This window comes from Panulirus ornatus, chromosome 37 (assembly GCF_036320965.1).
Source record: "Panulirus ornatus isolate Po-2019 chromosome 37, ASM3632096v1, whole genome shotgun sequence".
NCBI lineage: Eukaryota > Metazoa > Arthropoda > Malacostraca > Decapoda > Palinuridae > Panulirus > Panulirus ornatus.
Window position 1 is genome coordinate 19,042,667 of NC_092260.1, and position 26,894 is coordinate 19,069,560.

The 26,894-nt window shown below is 37.4% G+C and overlaps 2 protein-coding genes across 3 annotated transcripts in view; one reads left to right on the forward strand and one right to left on the reverse strand.

The window, feature by feature from the left end:
• Urod (uroporphyrinogen decarboxylase) overlaps nt 1-26,894 on the forward strand; it is a 58,323-nt gene that overhangs the window by 1,251 nt on the left and 30,178 nt on the right. The window contains exon 1 of one of the 2 annotated variants that reach the window (XM_071683903.1): nt 21,480-21,636. The exons of the other annotated variant lie outside the window; for it this stretch is intronic. Within the exon in view, the coding sequence (XP_071540004.1) occupies nt 21,625-21,636 (12 nt within the window). The 5' untranslated portion in view covers nt 21,480-21,624. Of the gene's footprint in view, nt 1-21,479; nt 21,637-26,894 lie in introns of those variants that run through there. 2 annotated transcript variants of the gene reach the window in all.
• Nucleotides 13,427-19,015, reverse strand: LOC139760558 (uncharacterized). The gene is made up of 2 exons (XM_071683901.1): nt 18,806-19,015; nt 13,427-16,230 (listed from the first exon to the last, which is right to left on the reverse strand). The coding sequence occupies exon 2, from the start codon at nt 16,218-16,220 to the stop codon at nt 13,563-13,565; it is 2,658 nt and encodes an 885-aa protein (XP_071540002.1). The 5' UTR covers nt 16,221-16,230; nt 18,806-19,015; the 3' UTR covers nt 13,427-13,562.

Below are 26,894 nucleotides of genomic sequence, written 5' to 3' on the forward strand. Positions count from 1 at the left end.
TAAAAGGGGATTATTTTAGTTGATAGATATCTTACCATTGTTTGGTCCATGAATGTTTTTTTTATTGTGATTATGATGCACGATCATTTTCTCCTTGGACTCTCAGAGTGATTGTTTCATTCAACTAAATTTTTTATATACGAATATCATTACTACATTTCTCAACTATCGACTGTAAGTTCTTTACTAGCAATGACTTGAGTACGCGTGTAGAATACAGACGCTTAAAGGTAAATTTACAGCTTCCTCCTCACAAAGATTTTTTGGTGATCGATGGTATATGTCCTAATATAATGAACCTATCATACCTGAGGGATAAGTGTATACTAGCCGGCGCTTCTAAAAAAAAATCATCGAATGCATATAACGAATTTTGCAGCGTCTGTGGTTTGTTAACCGTAAAAATACCCAACAAAGACATTGCAAGCTAGGAAACGCGTCATCTACAATTGAAAATGTATCAAAGATTGATACTTTGCGTGTTAACTAGAAAGATGTTCTTACGGACTAACTGAAAGTTTTCAAAATTATTGAGTTAAATCCAATATGTTAATAAGCCATTTGTTGATACATATCCACATAAATCTGTCGAGATTCGTTAAAATTCGGTAAAAAAAGTTTTCAGTTTCTTTTTGTTTACACATGATATATATATATATATATATATATATATATATATATATATATATATATATATATATATATATATATATATAATAAAAGATTGTTATATAATGGCATTTTCAAAATGGTGTTATTCTCTTACTCTCGAGAGGTTGTAGTTCAGAGGTTTACGGTATGAACACCTCCTGTTTTCTGTATGAACTAGCCAATCAGAATCCATGTAGACCAGGGCGTAGCTTGTTGCCGTGTGAGGGAGAGGGATGAGATCTCTCCTATCAGTATCACGTCTGAAAGTGTGTGTAGTCCCTTAATTATCGCTGTAAATGTGTGTTGCGTTGATCAAGCAATCTTCGTCCACGATATGGATGTTGGTGGGTGAGTGCAGTGTTTGTTTTCCTTCAGGGATAACTACATTAGATTGTTATTGTAAACGTACGCCTCAAAATATGCGCATTTGAAGCTGTTATTGTTGAAAGTTTTACCAATTCATTCTCAGCATTTCGAGTTAAGACCTGACATTAAAACCACGTCCTCATATCGTACCGAGTCCATATCTGTCAGTAACCATTCAACTCGATCGATACACCCAAAGTGAAGCGTTATTTCTGACTGTATTCGTTGTTTAGTACCCATTTAATCGCGATTAAGTGCCGCGTGCAGGGTGTAATTTGATTCGATTCTCAAATGGCAGTTTTTTATGAATTTAACTTACAGAAGTTTCAGGGTGCGATTTCATCATGTTGTGGTAGGCTGGGCTAGGTCCAGTTAGTTTACCCTAACCAAACCTGAGATAATTGCAATTTATCAGAAAAGTGTTACTTTCAGAGCAAGGTATGCAGATGTATTGGAAACTGCAAGAGATAGGTGCTTCTTGATGCTAACAGGTAATCAAAAGAGAAATGAGCTCAGCTTTTACGTTGTATAGATATGCTCGCTATATTATTTCATCGAGCGGAATTGGTATTTTTGTCTCATATAGCCTGTTTGGCCATTATATAATTTCTGCCATTAGACAAGATCAAAACAACGCTTCAACCATGTACGGCACTATTAAAAGCTAAGCTCTAACGTATGGATAAGTACATACGTCGATGTATTTAATGGCTTTCAAGTCGGTTATAAAGCTAGACAACACACTTTTAATAGCAACTCTCTCTCTCTCTCTCTCTCTCTCTCTCTCTCTCTCTCTCTATATATATATATATATATATATATATATATATATATATATATATATATATATATATATATCCTACTTTTCGTAGCAGCCAACACCACACGTATTGTTTTAAGGGAGTCGATACATCAAAACTTTGCTTTGCTGACAGCCGGAGAAAGAAGAATTTGTATCTCTATTAACATCAGCATCGATATATGCTATGTACTACATGTAATTGCCAGCTTTTCAGTTGTAGATTTGACATTCAAATAAAACTGATTTTGGTCTTCCGGCCATCCAAAGAGACTGACAGCCGTTACATCTAGTAAAGTAATCAAGAAGCTAGAGTGACAGCTAGTAAAGTTGGAAAACATTGTACAGAAGCTGCGTCCCTGCAGGACTATATTACCCAACCTGCCAGTATCAGGAGCCGAACCTGTCAGTCTTTAGGACGCTTGCAAATTGGAAAACGTATTGAAGTCGAGGATATATATATATATATATATATATATATATATATATATATATATATATATATATATATATATATATATATAAGAATCACCAAGGCTCGGATGAATAATATCTGATTTTATTTTGTTAACGTTCCGGTATTACAATGATCAGCGCCAATAAAGGAAGATTTTATGCGTGTAATTTCTAATTGATGAGTTTCTGGACAAAGGATATAGTCTAAGGAATTTTAGAGATGTTACTTGAACTGTATATAAGTGCATCACAAAAGCCCAGTGTGAGATTATTAGTACAGAATAAAAGAATTTTAAGCAAAATTGATAAATACGATACATTGCGACATAAAGGTAATATATTCAAATTAAATACATTGAAATGTGACCTAGAAACTGAGGCAATATGACTTATAAACAAAGGCAATATATCCTAGAAAAAATTAAATTCTAAAATTCACAGTTAAATATTATCGACCTAAAACCTAGATAAACAAGCAGCCAGCGCCATACACAATCACACACACTGGGGTGTGTATGTGTTTATATACACAAAATGCATACACACTGCTACATTTATCTGTGGTTAACGCAGTGACAACATTGGAAGCATACTGTTGCTGGATAAATTAAACCGACGCTTGTTTGCCATATTAACATAAAAAAGTAAGAAGAGACACACGTACGTCAGCATCTAAGCTACTCATTACAACAGTGATGCACTCGCACTACTCCTAACTTTATGATGGAATGATTGCTTTCCCTGGATAACCTGGCAGCGGCTCGAATACCTTGAAAACAAAAGTATCGTAGTGCACTCTCTCCTCAGGTTTGAAATTAGGAAGAAATTAGACTATACTCAACAGTACCATTACTCATGAATTACCAACGCCTTAGGTAGGTGAACAGCTCACTGTAATCTGCTTCTGTATTTTCCTCTTCTAACCTTTTATATTTTTTTTGTTAATATCTTTATTTACCTTCCAATTTGTCCAGTATTGGACAACTGATATACATTTTTTTTCGGAACTAGTACACTAGATCCATCGCTTTCCCTTCCCCTCCCCAGTCCCTCTTGGAATTTTTGATATCTGTACGCGCGTCAGGTCTGGCTGCGGGGGTGTTCATAGAAAATGTATATAGGAGAACGGAGTAATTAATTAAAGGGGGGATTAATGCAGTTGTTCCCTTTTCTTCCTTTGCAAGGGATACTGGCATGTTGCTGAATATAGCCTATATTACAACTGCAGATGTCACGGGGCCCGTGTAGCTCCTACCACAGATAAGGAGAGATTTGTCGGGCACCACAAAGCTCATGTACACCAGCTCCACTCGGTTACGAAAAGTATGCATTTCAGTGCTTCAAAACACTTATTTTTACTGAAGCCGTTTTTCTTTGTTGCTGAATTTGAAGGTAAATTCTTTTATTGACGCTGCAGTATCAGTACAATTACTTTGAAGTCTCAAAAATAAAAAATTTGAAACGCCTTCTTGCCTTGATACGTATGTGTGCAGATGAAATCATTGCCGCAAAGTTTTCATTGACCAATTTTATCGATAATTCTTTTTTTTCTTAATTAAAAGCATTAGCAAACGTGAGATTTTATGTACATCATTAACCAAAAAGGTGGGCTTCTCCGCCCTCCTAGGTGGGGCAAGAACTTGACTTGGAGGTGTATGAGGTAATCATGTTTCCATTTATTCGTGATGCAGCGAGTTCCCTTTGCGAGGTTAGTATATCAGGAGTTCCTGAATGTTAAATTTGTTGACCGTCGACGTTGGTATATCACTTCGGTTGAAATCCTGTTTCCGTGCCGTCGCCCGGATCCCTCACCGTAATAGAGTACAGACTATCGCAATCACTTATTGTGGTGTAAAGTCTCAGTAGAACATGAAAGACAAAGTTACTGCAGATTCTTTTGTTACAAACAAAAAATAAATCGCTGAATGTTTAGGTTGCCATTCCTTGTGTTAGTAAGACAATGTAGTAGGCCATCACTCTTAGGATATGGTGCAGGGTGCGAAGCTGAGATCCTGTATTGCTGTTGCCTTAAGATAGTCGTGTATTAGGATTCCGCCTCAGAGTATATATACACAATGCTTTTTGTTGTCTCTGACGTCCATATCTCGATAACAACTTGCTCTGGGTCACCGTGAAGCGTTTGTTGTTTTGTGTAAAGGGTCTTTGGTCTTGTAAGCCCAGTATTTGGAGGGTGCGTCCTTTTTTTCTTCCTTATGTGGTACTTACATTCTTCTAGCCAAGATTTTGACAATATTTTTGCGTGTAAACATATATGGGCTGTGCCTGTCTTTTTTCATTTCCTCCATTTCTCTCCCCAAGTCAGCATTCTTGCCTCAGCAACGGCCTTTTATCATTTGGTATTTGTTACGTATCAGCTTTATCGCCATCTTCACTTAAACCGTCACCTACAAAATCGATTCATGTATTCTCTAAATCTCTGTAATTCTTCTCTTCATCTTCATCTATCCAGGATGCAGAAGGAAGGGATACTCATCCCCTTTGTTCACTATTCCGCCTCGTGTTCCATCTATATGTAGTGTTTAGCATCAAGATCTTTATCTTTTCTTTGTGGCTTTTGAGGCCCAAATCAAGCTTGTGCACAGTATTCATGCGTCTAAAACTGCTGTCCAGTTTTCAAACATTGTTAGCAGATTGATGAGGCAGCTCTTGGCTGACTTTAATTGTTCTTTTCGAAATGGGATACTTGGTTGCGTGAATCGTAACTTCATGAATTTGCATACGACACACGTTTATGCTACTGGTCCGTAAATGGTTTCACTGCACTTCATGAAAAATCGGTGTTACCTGCACGTCTCCATGCTACAAGGAATTTTCCCGTCATCTAATGACTGCCTTCAGTAGCTCAGAGATACACAGAAATTATTCTTTGAAGCTTAATAAAGTATTTTTAAGCAAAATTACTTTTCTACTCGTTTCTTCTTCAGTCTTTAAATGTTAAATTGGTACACTATAGGTAGAACCGTCATAGATTAGCACTTTTAATGTCCTGGTATAATTATGGTACGGCGTAGTTATTTGCGGCATAGATTAAAGACTGTGCTACTGGCTGTCAGTGGTAACTTATGTTTTTGATTGTACCATCATAAACTATTCCTTATATCTCTTAACTTTTGACACGCAGTTGTGTGAATTTTTTAGAGTGCAAAGGCAATACAGGTTTAAAATAAGACTCCTCCTGCTCGAGGTTACACATCGAGTGAAGTCAAATTTGCAAGTTTGTATGAGTGGGAGTACAGTCTCGTCAAATTACTTCTTACTCCAGGAGTCTAAACTTCCCTGCCCCATTTTCTGTTAGGAGTTAGTCACCCTTTGAGAATAACTCCCTAACAAATCTTAATGCAAGCTATATCAACCTCTAAAACATCAGGAAAGACATGGATAGGTCTATCAACTCAAAACCACTAATTACAAATAAATCATCTTTTGTTATTGAACATTTCTGTTTGGAGTGGTCATTGGCTGAAATACTAGGTTTCTATTTAAGGAAACTTCTCCAAGATTTTTCTATAAATAAGGAGTTACAAATTCTTATCTTAAGTCTGAAATGCAAGATTTTTCCTTAACAAGGATATATGTCAAGTGAACTACCAAAGCTATTTATATTTCATTTTTCATAAGTATTTCATCTTAAAGGAAACTGCATACAAACAGCCAGTTGAAATAGACCAAAGTATTACTCTTTGATGTCAGATACGGCATGGGTAAAAGTCAATCCTGACATTATACTCATGAGAAGGTAAATTTCTATGGGCATTCTTCATAATATGAGCAGTGCAGTCAGAAAACCCTTTACAGTTTAGGGAAACAAAAACATCTCAGAAGTAAGCACTTGAATTTTGAAGACAAGAATGAAAGGCTACTTATCGCCTATGGATCCTTGTAATACATATGATTGGAGAAATATTTTGGCACCCACAAACATTGGAAATGAAGAGAACACCAGAAATTATTTCTTTTGTTTCTAGTCTAGTGAAAGCATCTAATATAGCCTCATACTGGTATGGAAATAAAGACACAAGGATGTTCTGACATTTGTCTTTGATGAAAACAATTACCTTAAACAGATCCCAGTAATCTCAAGTCAGCAGAAAGACCTGTTAATCTAATCTGTGGTGTGAATTGCAACAACTAATCCAAAAGCCCATCCACCTTGTCCTGAGTATGAATGGAAAACAAATAATCCCATAAATCAAAAAACAAATGTTTCCTTTTTGATGTGATAAAGAAGCAGTGTACAGATTTTTTTGCTGGTGCAGACAAGCCTATGTAGCTAATTATCTCTGGCTATATGGCTGAGCATTTCACTCTTGAAATGTTTTAACTCTTTTATAGATGTCAAGAAATGACAAAATAGAGCCTTTACATTCTAAGCATTGAGTAACTCAAGCTTTACATTTACAGCAGAGAAGGTAAAAACTGTATACACTGGAAATTGAAATAAACCAAAATGTCACTCATTTGATATGATTAGAGAGACTGTACTGCAAAAGGTTTACCCTGATAACATAATACTCATGAAAAGATGGATGTCTATGAGCACTAAAAAAATTTGCCAAGCAATCAGAAAATCCTTCACAGTTCAGGAAAACAAGAGAACACCTCAGTGTGGTAATGACTTGAATTTAGAAGACAAGAATGAAATGCTATATATCGCCTATCTCCAATGATACTTAAAACATATGTGATCCGTAAAACCACTTTGGCACCTTGAAACAACCATAGTAAATGAAGGAAACACAAGAAGTGATGCTTCATTTGCAGTCCAGTGAAAGCAGCATTCACTAGTTTGGAAATGAGGAACCAAGCTGGATGATCTGAAAGCTAGCCTTAGTGGAAAAAATGGCCAGAAAAAAATCCCAATTATCTCAAGTAAGCAAAAAGAGTTGTAAATCCAACCTGTTAAATTGAATTGCAACAAGTGACCCAATGGCACTTCTAAATTGTCCAGAACATGAATTGAAAACAAAGTGATCTCGTAACTCAAAACACAAATGATGTTCTCTTTTGACTCTGATAAAAAGGCTGCTTATAGATTTTTGCTGATGCTGACAAGCCTGACATGGAGATCAGAGGTCCTGTATCCCTATAGCACAGGCTGTGACTTGCCCAAGATTACAGTTTGTTTTCACCTTCTACATAGGGACTGTCTTTCTCATTCTACTCAAGACCAATTGTGCTTCATTTTCCATGGTATTGTGTGTTGCATGTTTAGTTATTTTCTGGTCTTTCTTTTCTTTCAAACTATTCGCCATTTCCCGCATTAGCGAGGTAGCGTTAAGAACAGAGGACTGGGCCTTTGAGGGAATATCCTCACCTGGCCCCCTTCTCTGTTCCTTCTTTTGGAAAATTAAAAAAAAATAATGAAAGGGGAGGATTTCCAGCCCCCCCGCTCCCTCCCCTTTTAGTCGCCTTCTACGACACACAGGGAATACATGGGAAGTATTCTTAATCCCCTATCCCCAGGGATAATATATATATATATATATATATATATATATATATATATATATATATATATATATATATATATATATATATATATTTTTTTTTTCTCGCTGTCTCCCGCGTTTGCGAGGTAGCGCAAGGAAACAGACGAAAGAAATGGCCCAACCCACCCCCATACACATGTATATACATACGTCCACACACCTACACAGCTTTCCATGGTTTACCCCAGACGCTTCACATGCCTTGATTCAATCCACTGACAGCACATCAACCCCGGTATACCACATCGCTCCATTTCACTCTATTCCTTGCCCTCCTTTCACCCTCCTGCATGTTCAGGCCCCAATCACACAAAATCTTTTTCACTCCATCTTTCCACCTCCAATTTGGTCTCCCTCTTCTCCTCGTTCCCTCCACCTCCGACACATATATCCTCTTGGTCAATCTTTCCTCACTCATTCTCTCCATGTGACCAAACCATTTCAAAACACCCTCTTCTGCTCTCTCAACCACGCTCTTTTTATTTCCACACATCTCTCTTACCCTTACGTTACTTACTCGATCAAACCACCTCACACCACACATTGTCCTCAAACATCTCATTTCCAGCACATCCATCCTCCTGCGCACAACTCTATCCATAGTCCACGCCTCGCAACCATACAACATTGTTGGAACCACTATTCCTTCAAACATACCCATTTTTGCTTTCCGAGATGATGTTCTCGACTTCCACACATTCTTCAAGGCTCCCAGAATTTTCGCCCCCTCCCCCACCCTATGATCCACTTCCGCTTCCATGGTTCCATCCGCTGCCAGATCCACTCCCAGATATCTAAAACACTTCACTTCCTCCAGTTTTTCTCCATTCAAACTCACCTCCCAATTGACTTGACCCTCAACCCTACTGTACCTAATAACCTTGCTCTTATTCACTTTTACTCTTAACTTTCTTCTTTCACACACTTTACCAAACTCAGTCACCAGCTTCTGCAGTTTCTCACATGAATCAGCCACCAGCGCTGTATCATCAGCGAACAACAACTGACTCACTTCCCAAGCTCTCTCATCCCCAACAGACTTCATACTTGCCCCTCTTTCCAAAACTCTTGCATTCACCTCCCTAACAACCCCATCCATAAACAAATTAAACAACCATGGAGACATCACACACCCCTGCCGCAGACCTACATTCACTGAGAACCAATCACTTTCCTCTCTTCCTACACGTACACATGCCTTACATCCTCGATAAAAACTTTTCACTGCTTCTAACATATGTATTAAAATTCTCTATTGGTGATTTGGTACTCAGCAGGGTTTTGCATTGTGTCACATACATCTCACAGATTACATCTTCCTGTTTCATCTGGTTACTATCAAAACTGAAAATGCTGAAATTATACCCCCCCCCCCCCCCCAATTGTTTTGCCCTAGCTCTAAAGTACCCAATTACGTCGTAAATCAAGGTACACGTTGTTTAAGATGATATCACAGAGTAGGTCTCATGATTTGAAAAGTGTCAGGTGTCATTTCTTCTGGTTGCTCCATGTTTTTGTTGACTGAAGTTGAATTTGCCACACAGCCTAACTTTTTTTTTTGTCAGTGTTTGTCTAGCTGTTGTTTCCTACTTGTTTCCATCTCAAGTTTATATTTGGGTTTGGATTTCTGAGAAAGTAAAGGCAGAGTTCTGTGTTTCTTAATTGTTCTAGAAATTCATGTGGCTTTGCATAAGGTGGCTTACAGATTAATACAGTGATTATGTTTTGGTTTTCAACCTTGACAACAAGGATGTCAACTACAATTTTATAATGAGAATCTTTTTCATACAATCCAATGCCTCCAAATGTTCTCTTACTGCTGCCACATCTGTATAGGTTGTAATTTGGGATCCAGCCCTCACTATTCATATGATTATTGTGCATTTCTGTGTAGGCTGCAAAATACAGCTTTTGACTTAGTAAGTCACTTGCAATAAAGATTTATTTATGAATGACTTGAGTCCCTATACTCATTTATCTTCTATATCAGGAGTCCCTTCTGTCTTTATAAGACTTCCATAGCACTCAGGACACTAGCCACATCCAACAGCCAAGTGGTGTGTTTGATCTATGCACAGAGAGTGCAAGGCAATTGAGTAGCAAGTACTTGGTGTTTTCATTATGTAGTTGCATCTTGGGTTATGAAGGGTTTTGGAATTATATTGAAATGATGTTTCTAGTGTTGTTGCGATGGGTGATTTCCAGAATGAAGACAGGAGAGTGACATGTTTATCAAGAAAATGTGGCTTCTGACAAGTGTATACCTGGTGGGCTGGAGGATGAGACTGAGTTGGGAGTGCAGCTGTTTAGTGCATAAGGTTATTTCATTGTGTTTCATCATGGTTATATTTGTTGAGGGTTGAGGGATCTGTGAGTAGAGATTACTGAAGTTTGAGGCAGGGATAAGCTTTTTATTTTTACAAAGGGTTATTGGTTAGTTTTGGAGTGGTTTGGGTGAGAGGGTTCTCATACTTTTGCATAGAATTGAGTGCCAAGCATGTTGAGGTGAGAACATACTCAGATGTTCTTTTTTCATTGTGTAGCTTTTGAGCATTCAAGATTGCTAGGCAGTTAGTGAATGTTTTGAGTGCTTTATTTGCGTGGTATGCATCTTTAATATATTCGCTTTTGATAGGAAGGAAGGCCAGGCAGGTAACTCATAGTTTAAAGTGGATTGGACAAATTGTTTGTGATGTTAAGGGATTCTATTTAGTGTCCAGATCTGGTGCAGGTTAGTGTTCTGAAGACATTTAGTTTGTGTGTTGCATTTGTTTTCATGTTATTGGTGTAGGGAGTAAATATCATGTGTTCTATGTGATGCCTAGACTGGTTGGTGTTTAGTTCAGTGGGTGTGTTTGTCCATTCAAGTGAATAGGGGATGTGAGCTGGCTTCAAGTATGTCTGGGGTTAAAAGAGTGATTGAAGGCTTCTGTGGAGATACACATTTTTTTCTTGGTGAGCTATTGCTCCAATAGCATAATATGGCGCTGCATATTTGTTCGTTATCATAGTGCCAGAGTGTTGTGGGATCCTCTGCATGACAAAGGACCTTCACAATGTGGCTTGCTTAAGCTAATGGGAGGTTATATAGGAAGATGTTGATGAGTTGGAGAAAGAACTCTTCCTGGTGAATTTAGGGGTTTTAGTGGTGAAGCTTGTATGATAACATACTTGAAGGGTGTTACTTGTCTGGTTTCCAGGTTGTTTAATATGGCCTGCTCTAGTGATCATAGCTGAGTGATTTAAATTCTTTTCTCATTTTGCAGTGGGACTGTCTGAGAGAATTAATCCTTTGGCTATAAGGCTGATTATTTCACAATTGTACTATTTAAATTTTTATGGAAGCAGTCAAGAAAAGAGGAGATAGAGCCTTTTACATTCAAAACTTAAACTTTGAGAACCTCCTCCTTGCACTGAATTTTGTGCTTTCAGATGTGGCTCTGTATCATTATTTTTCAATAGTAATAAAAATGATCTGAACTTGGTCTAACACTTGTGAATGCATTAAAGCAGTTCCTGTTTTGAGTTCCTTTTAGAATAAAGCAAATTTCCTTTTATGACATTCTAAGATTTTTTGTTTTACAAAAGCTATAAATAATTAAAGGAGCATTTTCTACCTTTAATATGTAACATAAATATAAACTTAAGACTTTTTCTATGTTGATTTACATGTTGAATCCAGGCCCAAAGATTTTCCCCAATAAACTCCTTTTCTATGGGCAGTGGTCTAAAACTGCCTTTTACATTTCATTCATTCCATTTAGATGAATATAAGGAAATTCAATAGGATACGGTATTCCTCTTGTGACAAGGAGTTTTCTTAAAGCACAGAACTTTAATTCAATGGAGAATAATACAAAAAGAAATATTTCAGTGAGTTGTAGCATTCGAATCACATTGTAAGATTCCTTCCCCATTACTTCGGTTCAATGGAGGTAAAAAAGTCAGGTCAAAGGAAATCTAATTCTTAGTAATGGCAAGAAGTGTATCTCATGTGTATTCCAACGATATTCTAGTTTATTAAAACACGTATCGATGAAGGAAGAAATATCCTCAAAACAAATAAAATATCTTCATGATGAAGAGGAGGATATATATATATATAGTTTTAATAGAGTATGAACAAAATATCGTATTTACACATATAAAAGTGTAATATACTGTATATGGGGTAAAAATATGTACATTTCACAATCAGTATAATCCTATACTCATCAGGATGTTGTAAACCAGTAAGCTCATATACTGTGATATAAACTTACTGTCTCCTTACATTTGTTCAAAGGGTACATAAGGTAAAAAAAGAATAATAAAGAACACAAAGGACTTACTTACATAAAGATAATGAAAGAAAAATACTAACAACCAATATTCCCTAAACATACATCCTCAGCTAATACCATACCACACTGACAAAATTCAGGTAATATTAAGATAAAGTAATATTAAACAACCTGGGGAAAAAAAATCCACTTTGGTTAATAGTGAACAAACTGCTTGATAAGAAATTCATTAATACAATGTCTAGTATGCAAGAGCACAGAAACTGAACTGCAAAGCTCATGGTGTGTAACACAATGTTTGCAATCTTGGAATCAACCGATGGCTTATTCCAAGACTATTTTCTGGGTACTTGATCACTACTTCCCACGTTAGCAAGAAAGTGCCAGGAACAAACTAAGAAAGGCAACATCTGCTCACATCCATACTCTAGCTGTCATATGTATTGCACTGAAACCCAGCTTCCTATCCACAACCAGGCCCCTTTCCATCATTTGCCCGACACTTCACATACCCTGGTTCAGTCCATTGACAGCATGTCGATAAATTCTGAATGAATATAACAAATGTAGCCAGTAAATGATGTAGTTACAAAAAGCAAGAGAAATTGCCATAGAATTTTATAAGCTGTTTACTTTTAGTGCCCACAATTAATTTTTCATAACTTTTGTCTGCAGATGACATCCTTATTATTTCCAACTCCATAATCAACATAAGTGGTTTTTGTTCAGTATGACAGCAGATACCTCAGGAAAGGAGAAATTGTACAATCAAAATCCAATATAGACTACAAATTACCAACACACAATTGTTTGTGTTTTCCAGTAAATATACAAACAATAGAATTGTTAAGTCCTACAAGAAAATTGCTTGACCATCACACAATGTTAAGTCAGTACCACTTTTTTGAAAGAGTGAAATGAGCATTTCATCTTTACATGACTTCATCATTATCCCACAGATTGAACATCTAAAGGTTATACTGTGGGAGGAAATCAAAGAAAGGTTTCCTTTACCAAGTGTTCCCACAGTATATATATTTATGTATTAATCAGATGTTTTGACTGTTTTAACTAATTTATTACAATGATAACACAAGCACTTACTAAAGTCTCTATTACAGCATTTTTTCTCCCAAAACCTCATTCTAATGACATTTAGAATCCTAAACACCAATAAAAATCACCATCATATAGTGTTGATAAAACTGATGCATTTTGCGTTGTTAATTTCAGCCCTTCACCATTTAGCTAATAGCAGCAACTAATGCTGTTTTTTCCTATCAAGCTTACATCTTTGTTATGCAGTACAGTATCTGTTTGCTACTAACACACAGATACCTTCTCATTTCTCAGTAACCAGCTGTTTATACACTTGTAACAAATGGATTAGCTGCAAAATTAATCAACGTGACTCATACAAAAAGACGGCACCCAATATAAAGTACTCTACAAATGATGGTTACAGTATTACAAAAGATGAGTTATTTAAAGTCATGACTAAGAATCATCACATGATGATGATGAACATGATGATGATGATGTCGGTGATGATGATGATGAATGTAAACTGGATGATGAATGAGAGTTAGAGGATATATCAGAGATTCTCAGAGTTATTTTGGTTCTTTTCCTTTGCTCAAAGTCTGAGGAGTCTGAACTGGATCTTAAAGAATCAACTATTCTGTTTTTTCTTCTCTTTGATCTCTTTATTCTAATTTTTTCTGAAGAATCACTATCTGATTGTAACTTAGAAGATTTATATGATGACTTTTTGGACTTTCCCTTCTTTTTATGTATCCTTTTCTTGCTCTTTTTGCTTTTTTCATTCTTACGTTTTTCTCTACTCTTTCTTTTTCTTTTTTTACTGGAATGCCTGGATTTAGAGCTGCAGTGATCCCCTCTCCATTCCCGGTAACAAGAGTCTTTTGAGTCATATGATGATTCTCTACTTTGTATGCTATCCCAGTTCTGAGACCAACTTCCTTCTGTTTTGCTTGAAGGTGGAGTCCAAAGGCTATCTGAGTTGCACCATGTATCGTTAGAACTTTCTGAGACATAGTGACATGTGTAGCTATATCTTTCATAAGTGTTATGTCTTGAACTAGATCTTGTTGAAGAACTCTTAATCTTTGATTTATGGTCCTTCTTCAGTCGCTTTGGGGATGAATTTCTTTCTCGTGAAGGGAACTTTATTCTATGCCGTGAAGAACTTGGACCATAAGTATCAGCTCTACTTCTGTCCATATGTTTACTTTTACCACTACTCCTTTCATATTTTTCTTTTTCTCTGTCTTTGTGCTTGCGTTTCTTACTTTCACAACTTTTTAAACTAGATTCATCATCTGAGGAAGAGCTATTATGCCTTTCTTTCTTTTTCACCTTTACTCCAGAGTCATGGTTCTCTGAAGTTTTACTTTGTTTTAATGAAATTTCAATGGAAGAAGTAGGAACAGACCCTGTACATGTACTTGATGTGGATGCTTCAATGTTCACTGAATCACGTTCACTACAGTAACTGTGATCTTCTTTAGCTGATTTTGTGTTTGAAGAGCCACTACAACTAGGTTGACTTATACGAAGAGGAAAATTTGTCCGTTTAAGAGAGGGCCTCTTCTTAATTTTTTCTTGCTGACAAGAGGAGGTATCTTGATTTTTCTTAGATTGATCAATTTTTTTTGAAGTTTTAGATTCATCGACATCATCTTCACTATCAAGGTTAATTATTTCTGGTGTCTTTTTCTTTACTTCTTCAATTATAATGCACTCATCAGTGTCATTACCCTCTGAGGGGATTTCATTTTTCACAGCACCACTGGCACTACTTGGCATTCCAGAACTTCCTTCAGATCTGGAAGTAGATGCCCCCTCGTTAATGGTACTGAGAAAATCTCTGGCACGGCCAAGCAGACGTCTCATGGTATGCACTGCAGGTGGCTCAGGGTTGTGAGTTTCTGAAAAATCATGTTGTGATGATGACTGTCCTGCTTCTGGTTGTATACTTGACAGTTGTGGTGTTTCATCTATCTCACTGCTGGAACTATTGTTGCTACTAATTACTACAGATCCTTCCTGGGTAAGGGTTTCTTCTCTTACAACATTTCCTGGTGCTGTGGAACCTTGCCAAACTTCTACACCAGTGCTAGCAAGCACTGGATTTCCTCTCAAGTCCACCTCCACGACAGCATCACTATCATCAGAGCTGCTGCTGCTACTGTCTTCATCATTAAATCCATACCTTGGTACATACTGTGCTGCATTATCATGGCCAACCATGTCATATGGAGAGCGAGCAAAGTGATAGAATTCATGAACGAAATGATTTGTACGTCTTCCTAGATGTGGTTGCATTGCTTGTCGGAATTCATGCGAATCGATGGAATATCTTTCAATTAATTCCATTACTTCTGCTAGTACAACTCCAATTCTAGAGGATGGTAGAAGTGCTGTAAGTTCACGGTTTACCCAAGGAACAAGGCGGTGAGTTAGGGCAGGCTGTTCACGGTATAACTGTGGAGAACTTTGTCTGTATCGACCTGTGATATCTGCAATAGGCTGAACCCAAACATTATTGAGGTAAACACTGAGGCGAAACATAGATGTTCCTCTGAGGTTATACCTTGCAGATCTGCGTTCGCGTGGCCCAGAGGGTATGGCATCAGGAATGGCATGTGGACGTCCTGGGTGTTGACGACGTAGTGTAGCAGCACCAGGAAAATTTGTTGTGCGATATCCAAAAAACCTTCGTCTCTCTGCATCAAGAAACTGCTGAAAATTAGCTATTCGCTGACTTCGTTCAGCTGGATCTGATCTTGGAACCTTCCATTCTTTGTATTTTGTTTCAGATTGTATGTCATACATTATTGTTGTGAAACTCAGTTTACATAATGGGCACACTGCTTTCTGTTTGGACCACTCTTTCAGGCATACCAAACAAAAGCTATGAAGGCATGAATTAGCAACACACTTATCACTAATATGGCCAAGACAAATGGGGCATGTATCATCCGAGACAGGAGATCCATCACTTGGAGGCCTCTCTGGTGTTCGAGACCCTGCAGGACTTGCTTTTTTGTCAACACTTGAAGAAGTGCTGGAATCCATCTTTTTGCCAGAAGATGTGTCACCTCCATGTGACTCCTCCTTTGGGGATGGCATCTTCAAACAGCTGAAAAACCATTAGACCTATAAATCCTTTTTAAAATAACATAATGTATTTCTGGGTTTGACATTTGGATATACTATATCAAAGTACTTATATGGCTTCCCTTTACACTATTACAGTTTTTCTTACATCACACTTATCTTATAATTTTTCTTTTCACAAAAGACTGAACTTGTAACTTTCACTTCTACTGTTAATTATCACACCACAGTCACCCAGCATTGCTCCCACCTCAAACAATGCCCCATCCAAAAAACATTAAGTAACCATGGTAACATCACACAACCTTGACACATCCATATTGATTTCAGACCACTTATTCATACCCCCAGCTGATGTTTCTGGGACTGATGAGGAGGATACATATGGAGGGAGTTAAGGGAAAGGGGTGACTAATACACTTATTTGTCAATATGGATTCACAGTGACATGGTTATAACAAATTCTTTTTATATATCTGTGAAAGCACATTAATTTGTTTTATTTAGCAAGACTCTTGCATGCTTTATTATTAAACGCCTTCATTTTTGTCAAAAATTCATCACGACTAATAATAACCTTACCTCTGTACAACTGTAAGCAATCATAAGAGACTAATATTAGTAGTTTAATTTAACAACAAAATAAAATGTACTAAGTTCTCTAAGATACATTGTGCTCTTACAAACAACTTTATGAGCTATTCAACATTATCTCTGAGAGTTCATAATCCTCCCCTAACACATCCTGAGTAGTGCTGGATTTAGATACTGTGTTATTGAGTAGTGCAGATTTAGATACTATGTTACTGACTGTACTGGCAAAATTCCAGTTTAGGAGTACCAAAGAAGTAATTCATAGATTTTGATAAAATGCTTATTACTGGAGTCTTACATTTCATGCAACTGATTTAGAGTGGAGTTGATATATTTCTGTTCTATATATGACAAGGTTAGGTACTCATAAAAAGGACAGGGTTTTGATGAAGAATGATACTGTAGGATAGGAACAAGCAAAATGCATGTAGTTACCTTAACCAAAACTAACCTATAACCTAACCCAAACTAACCTATAACCTAAACCAAACTAACCTATAGCCTAAACCAAACTATCCTAGCACAGGAGAGCCTAACATAATTATATTCAAATGGCCCTCCCTTATCAAGATTCGTACAAACGAGCTGCTACCATAAGGAACTGGTGGAATCTCTGAAATTGTTCCTTGAACATTTTCTTGAAAAGGCTTCTTGAAATGTAATTTTCAAAGTTGTACTTGCCTTTTCTACCATATTTTGGTGCATGCCTCCTCACATCTCTCTGAGCTCATTTAAATGCATGCCCTTTTTTAAAGTACAGTGTAAGCAGGCAAGCTTGTGACCTCTCCATACGGTCAATCTTTTGTTACAACTAAATTTCCAAGTTTTGAAAATTATAAATCGCATAATGTCAATGGGCACACATGAATGTAGGAGCAATTAAATTATGTTTAAAGAGAAATATAGTAAATTTATCACAATCTTGCACAGCATGATATAATTCCAAACTTATCCATTTATATATACATCACTTTTGCTCTGTACTTGGAAAGACAAAGAATTGCACCAAGAATAACAGAGAATTACATTACATTAAATAACTTAAATACAATAAATACTTAATCAATCGGTCCAAAATTTTGATCATCACAGAAAAACAATATCAAATCTCACCCAAAAGCATCAGAACAAAGCCTTTATGTCATATATGTGACACCATATATTTATGACATCACTAAACATCATGATTAATTTAAGATTAAACAAGTTGAGCATTAACGAAGTATAAAGTGCTAACATATGCCGGCTCCTTTTTTGTTCAATGTAAATAGGTGCTGAGATGGTAAAAATATGTGGTGTCATTTATTATAATTCACAAATTTGAAACATTTCTAAAGCATCCAAATTCCTATACATGTACATACAGGAAACTTATTTTTCTCTGACTCTAACTTCCCATAAAACTCAGCTCTACACTGTCCTCTAATACAAATTCAGTATCATAGAATAAAAAATAGTATTATGAATCACGCCCTACCTATCTAAGTCATCTGAACTAATTATATGTAATCCAGTTATGTGCATTGTATCAAAATTCATGTTGTTTCTGTGATGCCCCTTAACTGAAACTTCACCAATGTTGTCTCCCTTTTCATATATGCCTAGAGTATTCCAAATGACAACAGTACCAACCTAAGTATCCTAACCTAACTTGCTTCTAACCATTATGTGATCCCTAGGGTTATGGTATAGTTCCACTAACTAACGATTCTACTGACATTTTCATTAATGTCGATTAAACAGAACAAGCATATCCTTAAATTACATGTACACCTTGAAATCGAAGAGGACTTAAAATGCACATGAATCTCATGTGAGCCACCTGACAGATCTTCACATCACTGACAGTAAATAATGAAATTGAATAAAATTTTGAAAGACAATATCCAGATTCACAGAGTGAGGACATATATGCAGCTTTACTTAACTCGATCACTGACCAATTCCTACTCTAGAACCACAAAATATTAATCTTTAAAAATATTAATGTTCGAGATACAAACCTTCGTTGAACTGTCAATTTACCGAGCTTATGCAATACGATCACAGCATCTCTCTGACTTACAGGAAGCAGTGTTAATGATATTGAATAAAACTATACCAAAAGAAAATAACTAGAAGGAGATGCATAACTCAGATATCTGTGGAGAGCTAAATATCTTCCAATGTTTTTGTGGTCCCAGCTTTGTTTACGAAATGGCAAGTCGGTTGTCGCCTTTGGTGGTACATCTTTCATGGTAAGTGTAGGAGCTGTTATCTTTTCTTATATTTTGAATAATTCGTCTTTGTTGCTGCTGTTCAAAGAAATAATTCATATTTGGCAGGACTACTGTGAACTTTTCTTCCTTTATAGTTTTCTAAGTACTAAACGTCACTTGTAAATGGCTTATTATTAATATCTAAAAATCAATACAGTTCGCAAGTCTGTAGTAATATTCATTAAATCTGTGCGATTAAAGTTACATTTCATGATAGTTCACTTGTAACTTTAGGTAGATAATAGGGTGTGATTTCTGTTGGGGGAGGTGGTGGGGCTGATCCCTCGGGGACCGGGATTGCTCCTCCAGTTCTCCCAGCTCCAGATTTTCTTTATATGAAACGATGCTTTTAACTCGTTCCTTGGGTGGATTTTTTTTTTTCCCCCTTAGCTAAACCTAACCTAAATGAGCGCCAGGGGATCTCACGGTCCTCGAACTACTGTAGCGTGGGACCGCTTCCGGTTCCAGATTTTTTTTAATGGACTCATGCTTTTGCGCTTCAAGGAACTGGTTGCTACTCGTACCCTTAATAGCGTTTTCTGAGTTTGCTGTAATGTTATGATTGACTTTTCTGTTCCTGGTTGGAGGTTACATTACGATGCAATGGACTTTTATATATATATATATATATATATATATATATATATATATATATATATATATATATATATATATATATATATATATATATATATATATATATATCTTCGTAGTCATTTGTTTCCCCTGAAAGCAGCTATTATTTGTCTTGCTAGTATTCATCCTAGTACTGATACTGTCTTGTTCAGTCTTGTTTCTTGCAGAAAGTAACTGTGAAGCTGTATGACTGGGTTAATTCGAGCAAGAATTTTTTCGAATGTAAGAAGTCATTCATGTAGAATCTTTGATTACCAACTTTCTTCTCTGAGAAATGAAAAAAAAATTGATAAAAACCGGATACATTAACGCCATAAAACACTTGAAGGGTACAATTACCATCCTTTACATACTAATACTAAAATCTGGTTAGCCTACTTTTCTTGTACGCTCAGCTGTATTCATGTACTCATTGCGTCTCCCCTTACAACATACTGTAGTACACTATTTCACCCATTAACTAATCTTCTTTAGAAAAAAAGCTGTCTGGTTAACACTCAACCTCTTTTAATTACACTCCTGACGACTCAAACAGCGAGTGTTTTCATCGAAGAATTTGTTAGGGTGTGCCACTCTGTTATTCAAGATTCTCTGAATCTCGATTAAGTCTTCCTTGGCACTTCTGTTTTGTAAGGCCGGAATATTCAAAATTTAAAGTATATCTTTGGACAGTACATTTCTGAGACCCATTACTATTCTTCGTTCCCTTCCTTTGCACTTTTTGTAGATGCTGGATATCCGTGCAGTAAAATTTAAAAAAATGCAAAACTTGTACACATTGCTCAACTGTGATTGAATTGTGCAGGATTCTGAGAGGTTGCACATCATCACAGTTATAACATCTCGCCAAAGACCTCAGCACACCTGTGGCTCTTGTATCAGCTTTTAGGCACTGAATGGATCGATGCAATCAAACCTCTTGAGTCCTATACCCCCAAGTAATTTTTTCTCTTGAATTCTCTTCATACAGATATATCTCCACTTACTGTAAATCATATAATCAAAATATTCTCTCGTGTGCATTTTGTTTCATTTTGCTGCACTGTAAAAGTCAAGTGCTTGACTGTTCACTTGGCAGTATACATTTTTCTTTAATTTTTTCTTCGTCAGACTCCAACATCATTCGTTCCCTTTTATATCGTCAGCGAACAAAATAAGGAATCTATAATTGGCAGGATTTCAGGATTTCTGGCAAGACTCAGTAAGACTAAATAGAATCAGAAATCCAATACGATATATATGTCTATATTCATTACTATACGTTCCGAAAGTATTTATTCTCGGGCAGGCCAATTTACATTTCTGGTTGTCTACCCCTATACCGTCTCCTATATTATGCCATACTTTTTTCTATTTTTTTTTAAAAAGAATCCCGATACTTGGGTGGAAAAGTTTATTTATACTACTAGTAAAATGGTTTACGGGGAGAGGTAAACTGTAAGGATATAAACAAACACTAATTCTTGAACGAACATAATTTCTCTTTAACTAGATGATTTACATTTTTATCATGTTCATATTTCGAGATGTTCTGAAAAAAAAAAGGCATATTCTGTAGCATTACGATAGTCTGAATCCAAATAGTTGATCGAAACCCAGCTTTAAAGCCATGCGTAAACATGCAGTTGTCATATCAATTACTTGCAGATGATTATTTTTCTTTTTGCATAAAATGGATAGGGTAACTGAATGTTATATGCATATGAGATACTACAAATACTTTTACATTTAGAAATATTGAGTAGTATTACCGATTAGACCCATTTTAACGTGGTCTTTAGAGGTACGTTTGGCAGAAATCATACGCTGTCTGCAATCAGCTGTTACAACTACAACGCCGTGTTGAGGGAAGTGAATGCCGAGTTGTTCCATTGAAATCAAACGTTGTCACTATTTATTGAGTTTTGATTCTCCGCATTCCAGTTGTCATGGCTGAGAAGGTATGTATAATATTCTGATGGGTCATGTGTGCCTGTGGCATTAATTTACTATCGGTGGAAGTAAAGTTCCAGCTGTGACATTTTTAGCCACACGTTTTAGAGCGCTACTAGTATGCATTAACTTGAATTGGGAAAATCATATCAAGTGATTTGTTTCACGGTTGCTTTATCAGTTAAGCTCTGCATCACCATTGCCTTTGAATACTGAGTGATTTTTTCCTGTAATTATACAAGCAGTGTTTAGAAATTCCAGTAAAACTTTGTGGAGTATGTTTTAAGGCATTGTTTTAAGGAATGATATGAAGACAACAGTAATATATCAGGGCAATGTAGGGTTGATTAAAGTAAAGATAAGTAATACACTTGTAAAATATCAAGGGAAATTATGAAAACCTTACTTATCTCCTCAGGAGTCAAGATCCATCTTGATTTTTATTTTCATTATTCTAGTTGAAATATTTCTGGTTACATCCTTGATGGATCGCTGCCCAAATAGCCTTGGATGTTAATGAACACGATACAGTGAGTGGTCATATGATCCCGAGCAGCAAATAAATGTAATAATGTACCCAGGCGTTTACTAGAATCAGGTCTAGCTGTGTCAGTGTTCAGATCATTCCCTGATAGATTTTTCCATGCAATGGTCTTATCACATAAGTCATATGATATTAGGTAATGCTTTCGTTATATATCTACAATTGTTATGGTTACCAAATGATATTAGGTAAGGTTTCTTTTAAGTTCTTGATATTTTAAAGTTGCATTACCTACTTTACCATTAATCAGATCTACATTTTCATTAGATACATAAACTTTAGTGCCTTATTTGATACTATTTCCTAGAATTGTAATGCTCTCACTCATGCTGTGCAGCTCATTTTAATCCCACATCACTACAATAGCATTGTGTAACAAATTCGCACAATATTCAAAGCTGATAGTAATATTGAGTTTTTTCTTTTTTATTATTATTTTGCTTCGTCGCTGTCTCCCGCGTTAGCGAGGTAGCGCAAGGAAGCAGACAAAAGAATGGCCCAACCCACCCACATACACATGTATATCCATACACGTCCACACACGCAAATATACATACCTATACATCTCAATGTACACATATATATACACACACAGACGTATACATATATAAACATGTACATAATTCATACTGTCTGTCTTTATTCATTCCCATCGCCACCCTGCCACACATGGAATAACAACCCCCTCCCCCCTCATGTGTGCGAGGTAGCGCTAGGAAAAGACAACAAAGGCCTCATTCGTTCACACTCAATCTCTAGCTGTCATGTAATAATGCACCGAAACCACAGCTCCCTTCTCACATCCAGGCCCCACAGAACTTTCCATGGTTTACCCCAGACGCTTCAGATGCCTTGGTTCAATCCATTGACAGCACGTTGACCCCGGTATACCACATCGTTCCAATTCACTCTATTCCTTGCATGCCTTTCACTCTCTGGCATGTTTAGGCCCCGATCACTCAAAATCTTTTTCACTCCATCTTTCCACCTCCAATTTGGTCTCCCACTTCTCCTCATTCCCTCCACCTCTGACACATACATCCTCTTGGTCAATCTTTCCTCACTCATTCTCTCCATGTGACCAAACCATTTCAAAACACCCTCTTCTGCTCTCTCAACCATACTCTTTTTATTTCCACACATCTCTCTTACCCTTACATTACTTACTCGATCAAACTACCTCACACCACATATTGTCCTCAAACATCTCATTTCCAGCACATCCACCCTCCTGCGCACAACTCTATCCATAGCCCACGCCTCGCAACCATACAACATTGTTGGAACCACTATTCCTTCAAACATACCCATTTTTGCTTTCTGAGGTAATGTTCTTGACTTCCAAACATTCTTCAAGGCTCCCAGGATTTTCACCCCCTCCCCCACCCTATGATTCACTTCCGCTTCCATGGTTCCATCCGCTGCCAGATCCACTCACAGATATCTAAAACACTTTACTTCCTCTAGTTTTTCTCCATTCAAACTTACCTCCCAGTTGACTTGACCCTCAACCCTACTGTTCCTAATAACCTTGCTCTTATTCACATTTACTCTTAACTTTTTTCTTTCACACACTTTACCAAACTCAGTCACCAGCTTCTGCAGTTTCTCACATGAATCAGCCACCAGCGCTGTATCATCAGCGAACAACAACTGACTCACTTCCCAAGCTCTCACATCCACAACAGACTGCATACTTGCCCCTCTTTCCAAAACTCTTGCATTCACCTCCCTAACAACCCCATCCATAAACAAATTAAGCAACCATGGAGACATCATTCACCCCTCCAGCAAACCTACATTCACTGAGAACCAATCGCTTTCCTCTCTTCCTACACGTACACATGCCTTACATCCTCGATAAACACTTTTCACTGCTTCTAACAACTTGCCTCCCACACCATATATTCTTAATACCTTCCACAGAGCATCTCTATCAACTCTATTATATGCCTTCTCCAGATCCATAAATGCTACATACAAATCCATTTGCTTTTCTAAGTATTTCTCACATACATTCTTCAAAGCAAACACCTGATCCACACATCCTCTACCACTTCTGAAACCCCACTGCTCTTCCCCAATCTGATGCTCTGTACATGCCTTCACCCTCTCAATCAATACCCTCCCATATAATTTACCAGGAATACTCAACAAACTTTTCTTTCTTTTTCTTTCAAACTATTCGCCATTTCCCGCATTAGCAAGGTAGCTTTAAGAACAGAGGACTGGGCCTTCGAGGGAATATCCTCACCTGGCCCCCTACTCTGTTCCTTCTTTTGGGAAAAAAAAAAAAAATGAGAGGGGAGGATTTCCAGCCCCCCGCTCCCTCCCCTTTTAGTCGCCTTCTACGACACGCAGGGAATACGTGGGAAGTATTCTTTCTCCCCTAACTTATACCTCTGTAATTTGAGCACTCTTATCCCCTTTGCCTTTGTACAATGGCACTATGCAAGCATTCCGCCAATCCTCAGGCACCTCACCATGAATCATACATACATTAGATAACCTTACCGACCAGTCAACAATACAGTCACCCCCATTTTTAATAAATTCCACTGCAATACCATCCAAACCTGCTGCCGTGCCGGCTTTCATCTTTCACAAAGCTTTTACTACCTCTTCTCTGTTCGCCAAATCATTTTCCCTAACCCTCTCACTTTGCACACCACCTCGACCAAAACGTCCTATATCTGCCACTCTATCATCAAACACATTCAACAAACCTTCAAAATACTCACTCCATCTCCTTCTCACATCACCACTACTTGTTATCATCTCCCCATTAGCCCCCTTCACTGAAGTTCCCATTTGCTCCCTTGTCTTACGCACTTTATTTACCTCCTTCCAAAACATCTTTTTATTCTCCCTAAAATTTAATGATACTCTCTCACCCCAACTCTCATTTTCCCTCTTTTTCACCTCTTGCACCTTTCTCTTGACCTCCTGCTTCTTTCTTTTATACATCTCCCACTCATTTGCATTTTTTTCCCTGCAAAAATTGTCCAAATACCTCTCTCTTCTCTTTCACTAATAATCTTACTTCTTCATCCCACCACTCACTTCCCTTTCTAATCAACCCACCTCCCACGCTTCTCATGCCACAAGCATCTTTTGCGCAAGCCATCACTGCTTCCCCAAATACATCCCATTCCTCTCCCACTCCCCTTAGCTCCTTTGTTCTCACCTTTTCCCTTTCTATATTCAGTCTCTCATGGTACTTCCTCACACAAGTCTCCTTCCCAAGCTCACTTACTGTCACTACTCTCTTCACCCCAACATTCTCTCTCCTTTTCTGAAAACCCCTACAAATCTTCACCTTCGCTTCCACAAGATAATGATCAGACATCCCTCCAGTTGCACCTCTCAACACATTAACATCCAAAAGTCTCTCTTTCACGTGCCTCTCAATTAACACATAATCCAATAACGCTCTCTGGCCCTCCCTCCTACTTACATACGTATACTTATGTATATCTCACTTTTTAAACCAGGTATTCCCAATCACCAGTCCTTTTTCAGCACATAAATCTACAAGCTCTTCACCATTTCCATTTACAACACTGAACACCCCATGTATACCAATTATTCCCTCAACTGCCACATTACTCACCTTTGCATTCAAATCACCCATCACTATAACCTGGTCTTGTGCATCAAGACCACTAACACACTCATTCAGCTGCTCCCATAACACTTGCCTCTCATGATCTTTCTTCTCATGCCCAGGTGCATATGCACCAATAATCACCCATCTCTCTCCATCAACTTTCAGTTTTACCCATATCAATCTAGAATTTACTTTCTTACGCTCTATCAATTACTCCCACAACTCCTGTTTCAGGAGTAGTGCTACTCCTTCCCTTGCTCTTGTCCTCTCACTAACCCCTGACTTTACTCCCAAGACATTCCCAAACCACTCTTCCCCTTTACCCTTGAGCTTCGTTTCACTCAGAGCCAAAACATCCACGTTCCTTTCCTCAAACATACTACCTATCTCTCCTTTTTTCTCATCTTGGTTACATCCACACACATTTAGACACCCCAGTCTGAGCCTTCGAGGAGGATGAGCACTCCCCGCGTGACTTCTTCTTCTGTTTCCCCTTTTAGAAAGTTAAAATACAAGGAGGGGAGGGTTTCTAACCCCCCACTCCCATCCCCTTTAGTCGCCTTCTATGACACGTGAGGAATGCGTGGGAAGTATTCTTTCTCCCCTATCCCCAGGGATAATATTGAGTTAAAATGGTAAATTGCCATTTCATGTAGTTTCATGTAGTTTCATTTAGTTTGGCTGGCAAATATTAGGGAGTCTCCGGATCTAGAACTGGTGCCAGATGTCTTGAGGCACCAGAACCATGCATGTTCAAGTTAGGTCTTGGGTAGATCTTAGGTAGGTACTTAAGTCCTAACCTAGATTTTTAATGAGAACTTGCAGGAACTTATTTCTACCAGTTCCAGAGCATGCAAAGAATGCAATAAGAGTGGTTTAGTTTAATGTAGAGCATTGTATTTTATTTATTGAATCTACCGAAGTTGATAGTAGGGAGAGCAATGAGACTCAAGTAAATGTACGGCTAAAAAATGCCCATGTATATTTTTTTGAATTATTGGAACTATGAAAACTTAATATAACATCCATGAGCAGCCCAAGTTTTTAATGTTTTAGTTGAAAAATACCAATGTTGTTATCATGTGTGCTTTGTTGATTTGAGGAATTAATGC

What these genes read in the sequence shown, in the direction of transcription:
- LOC139760558 (XM_071683901.1), bottom strand. Translation starts at nt 16,220, where the DNA reads ATGCCATCCCCAAAGGAGGAGTCACATGGAGGTGACACATCTTCTGGC.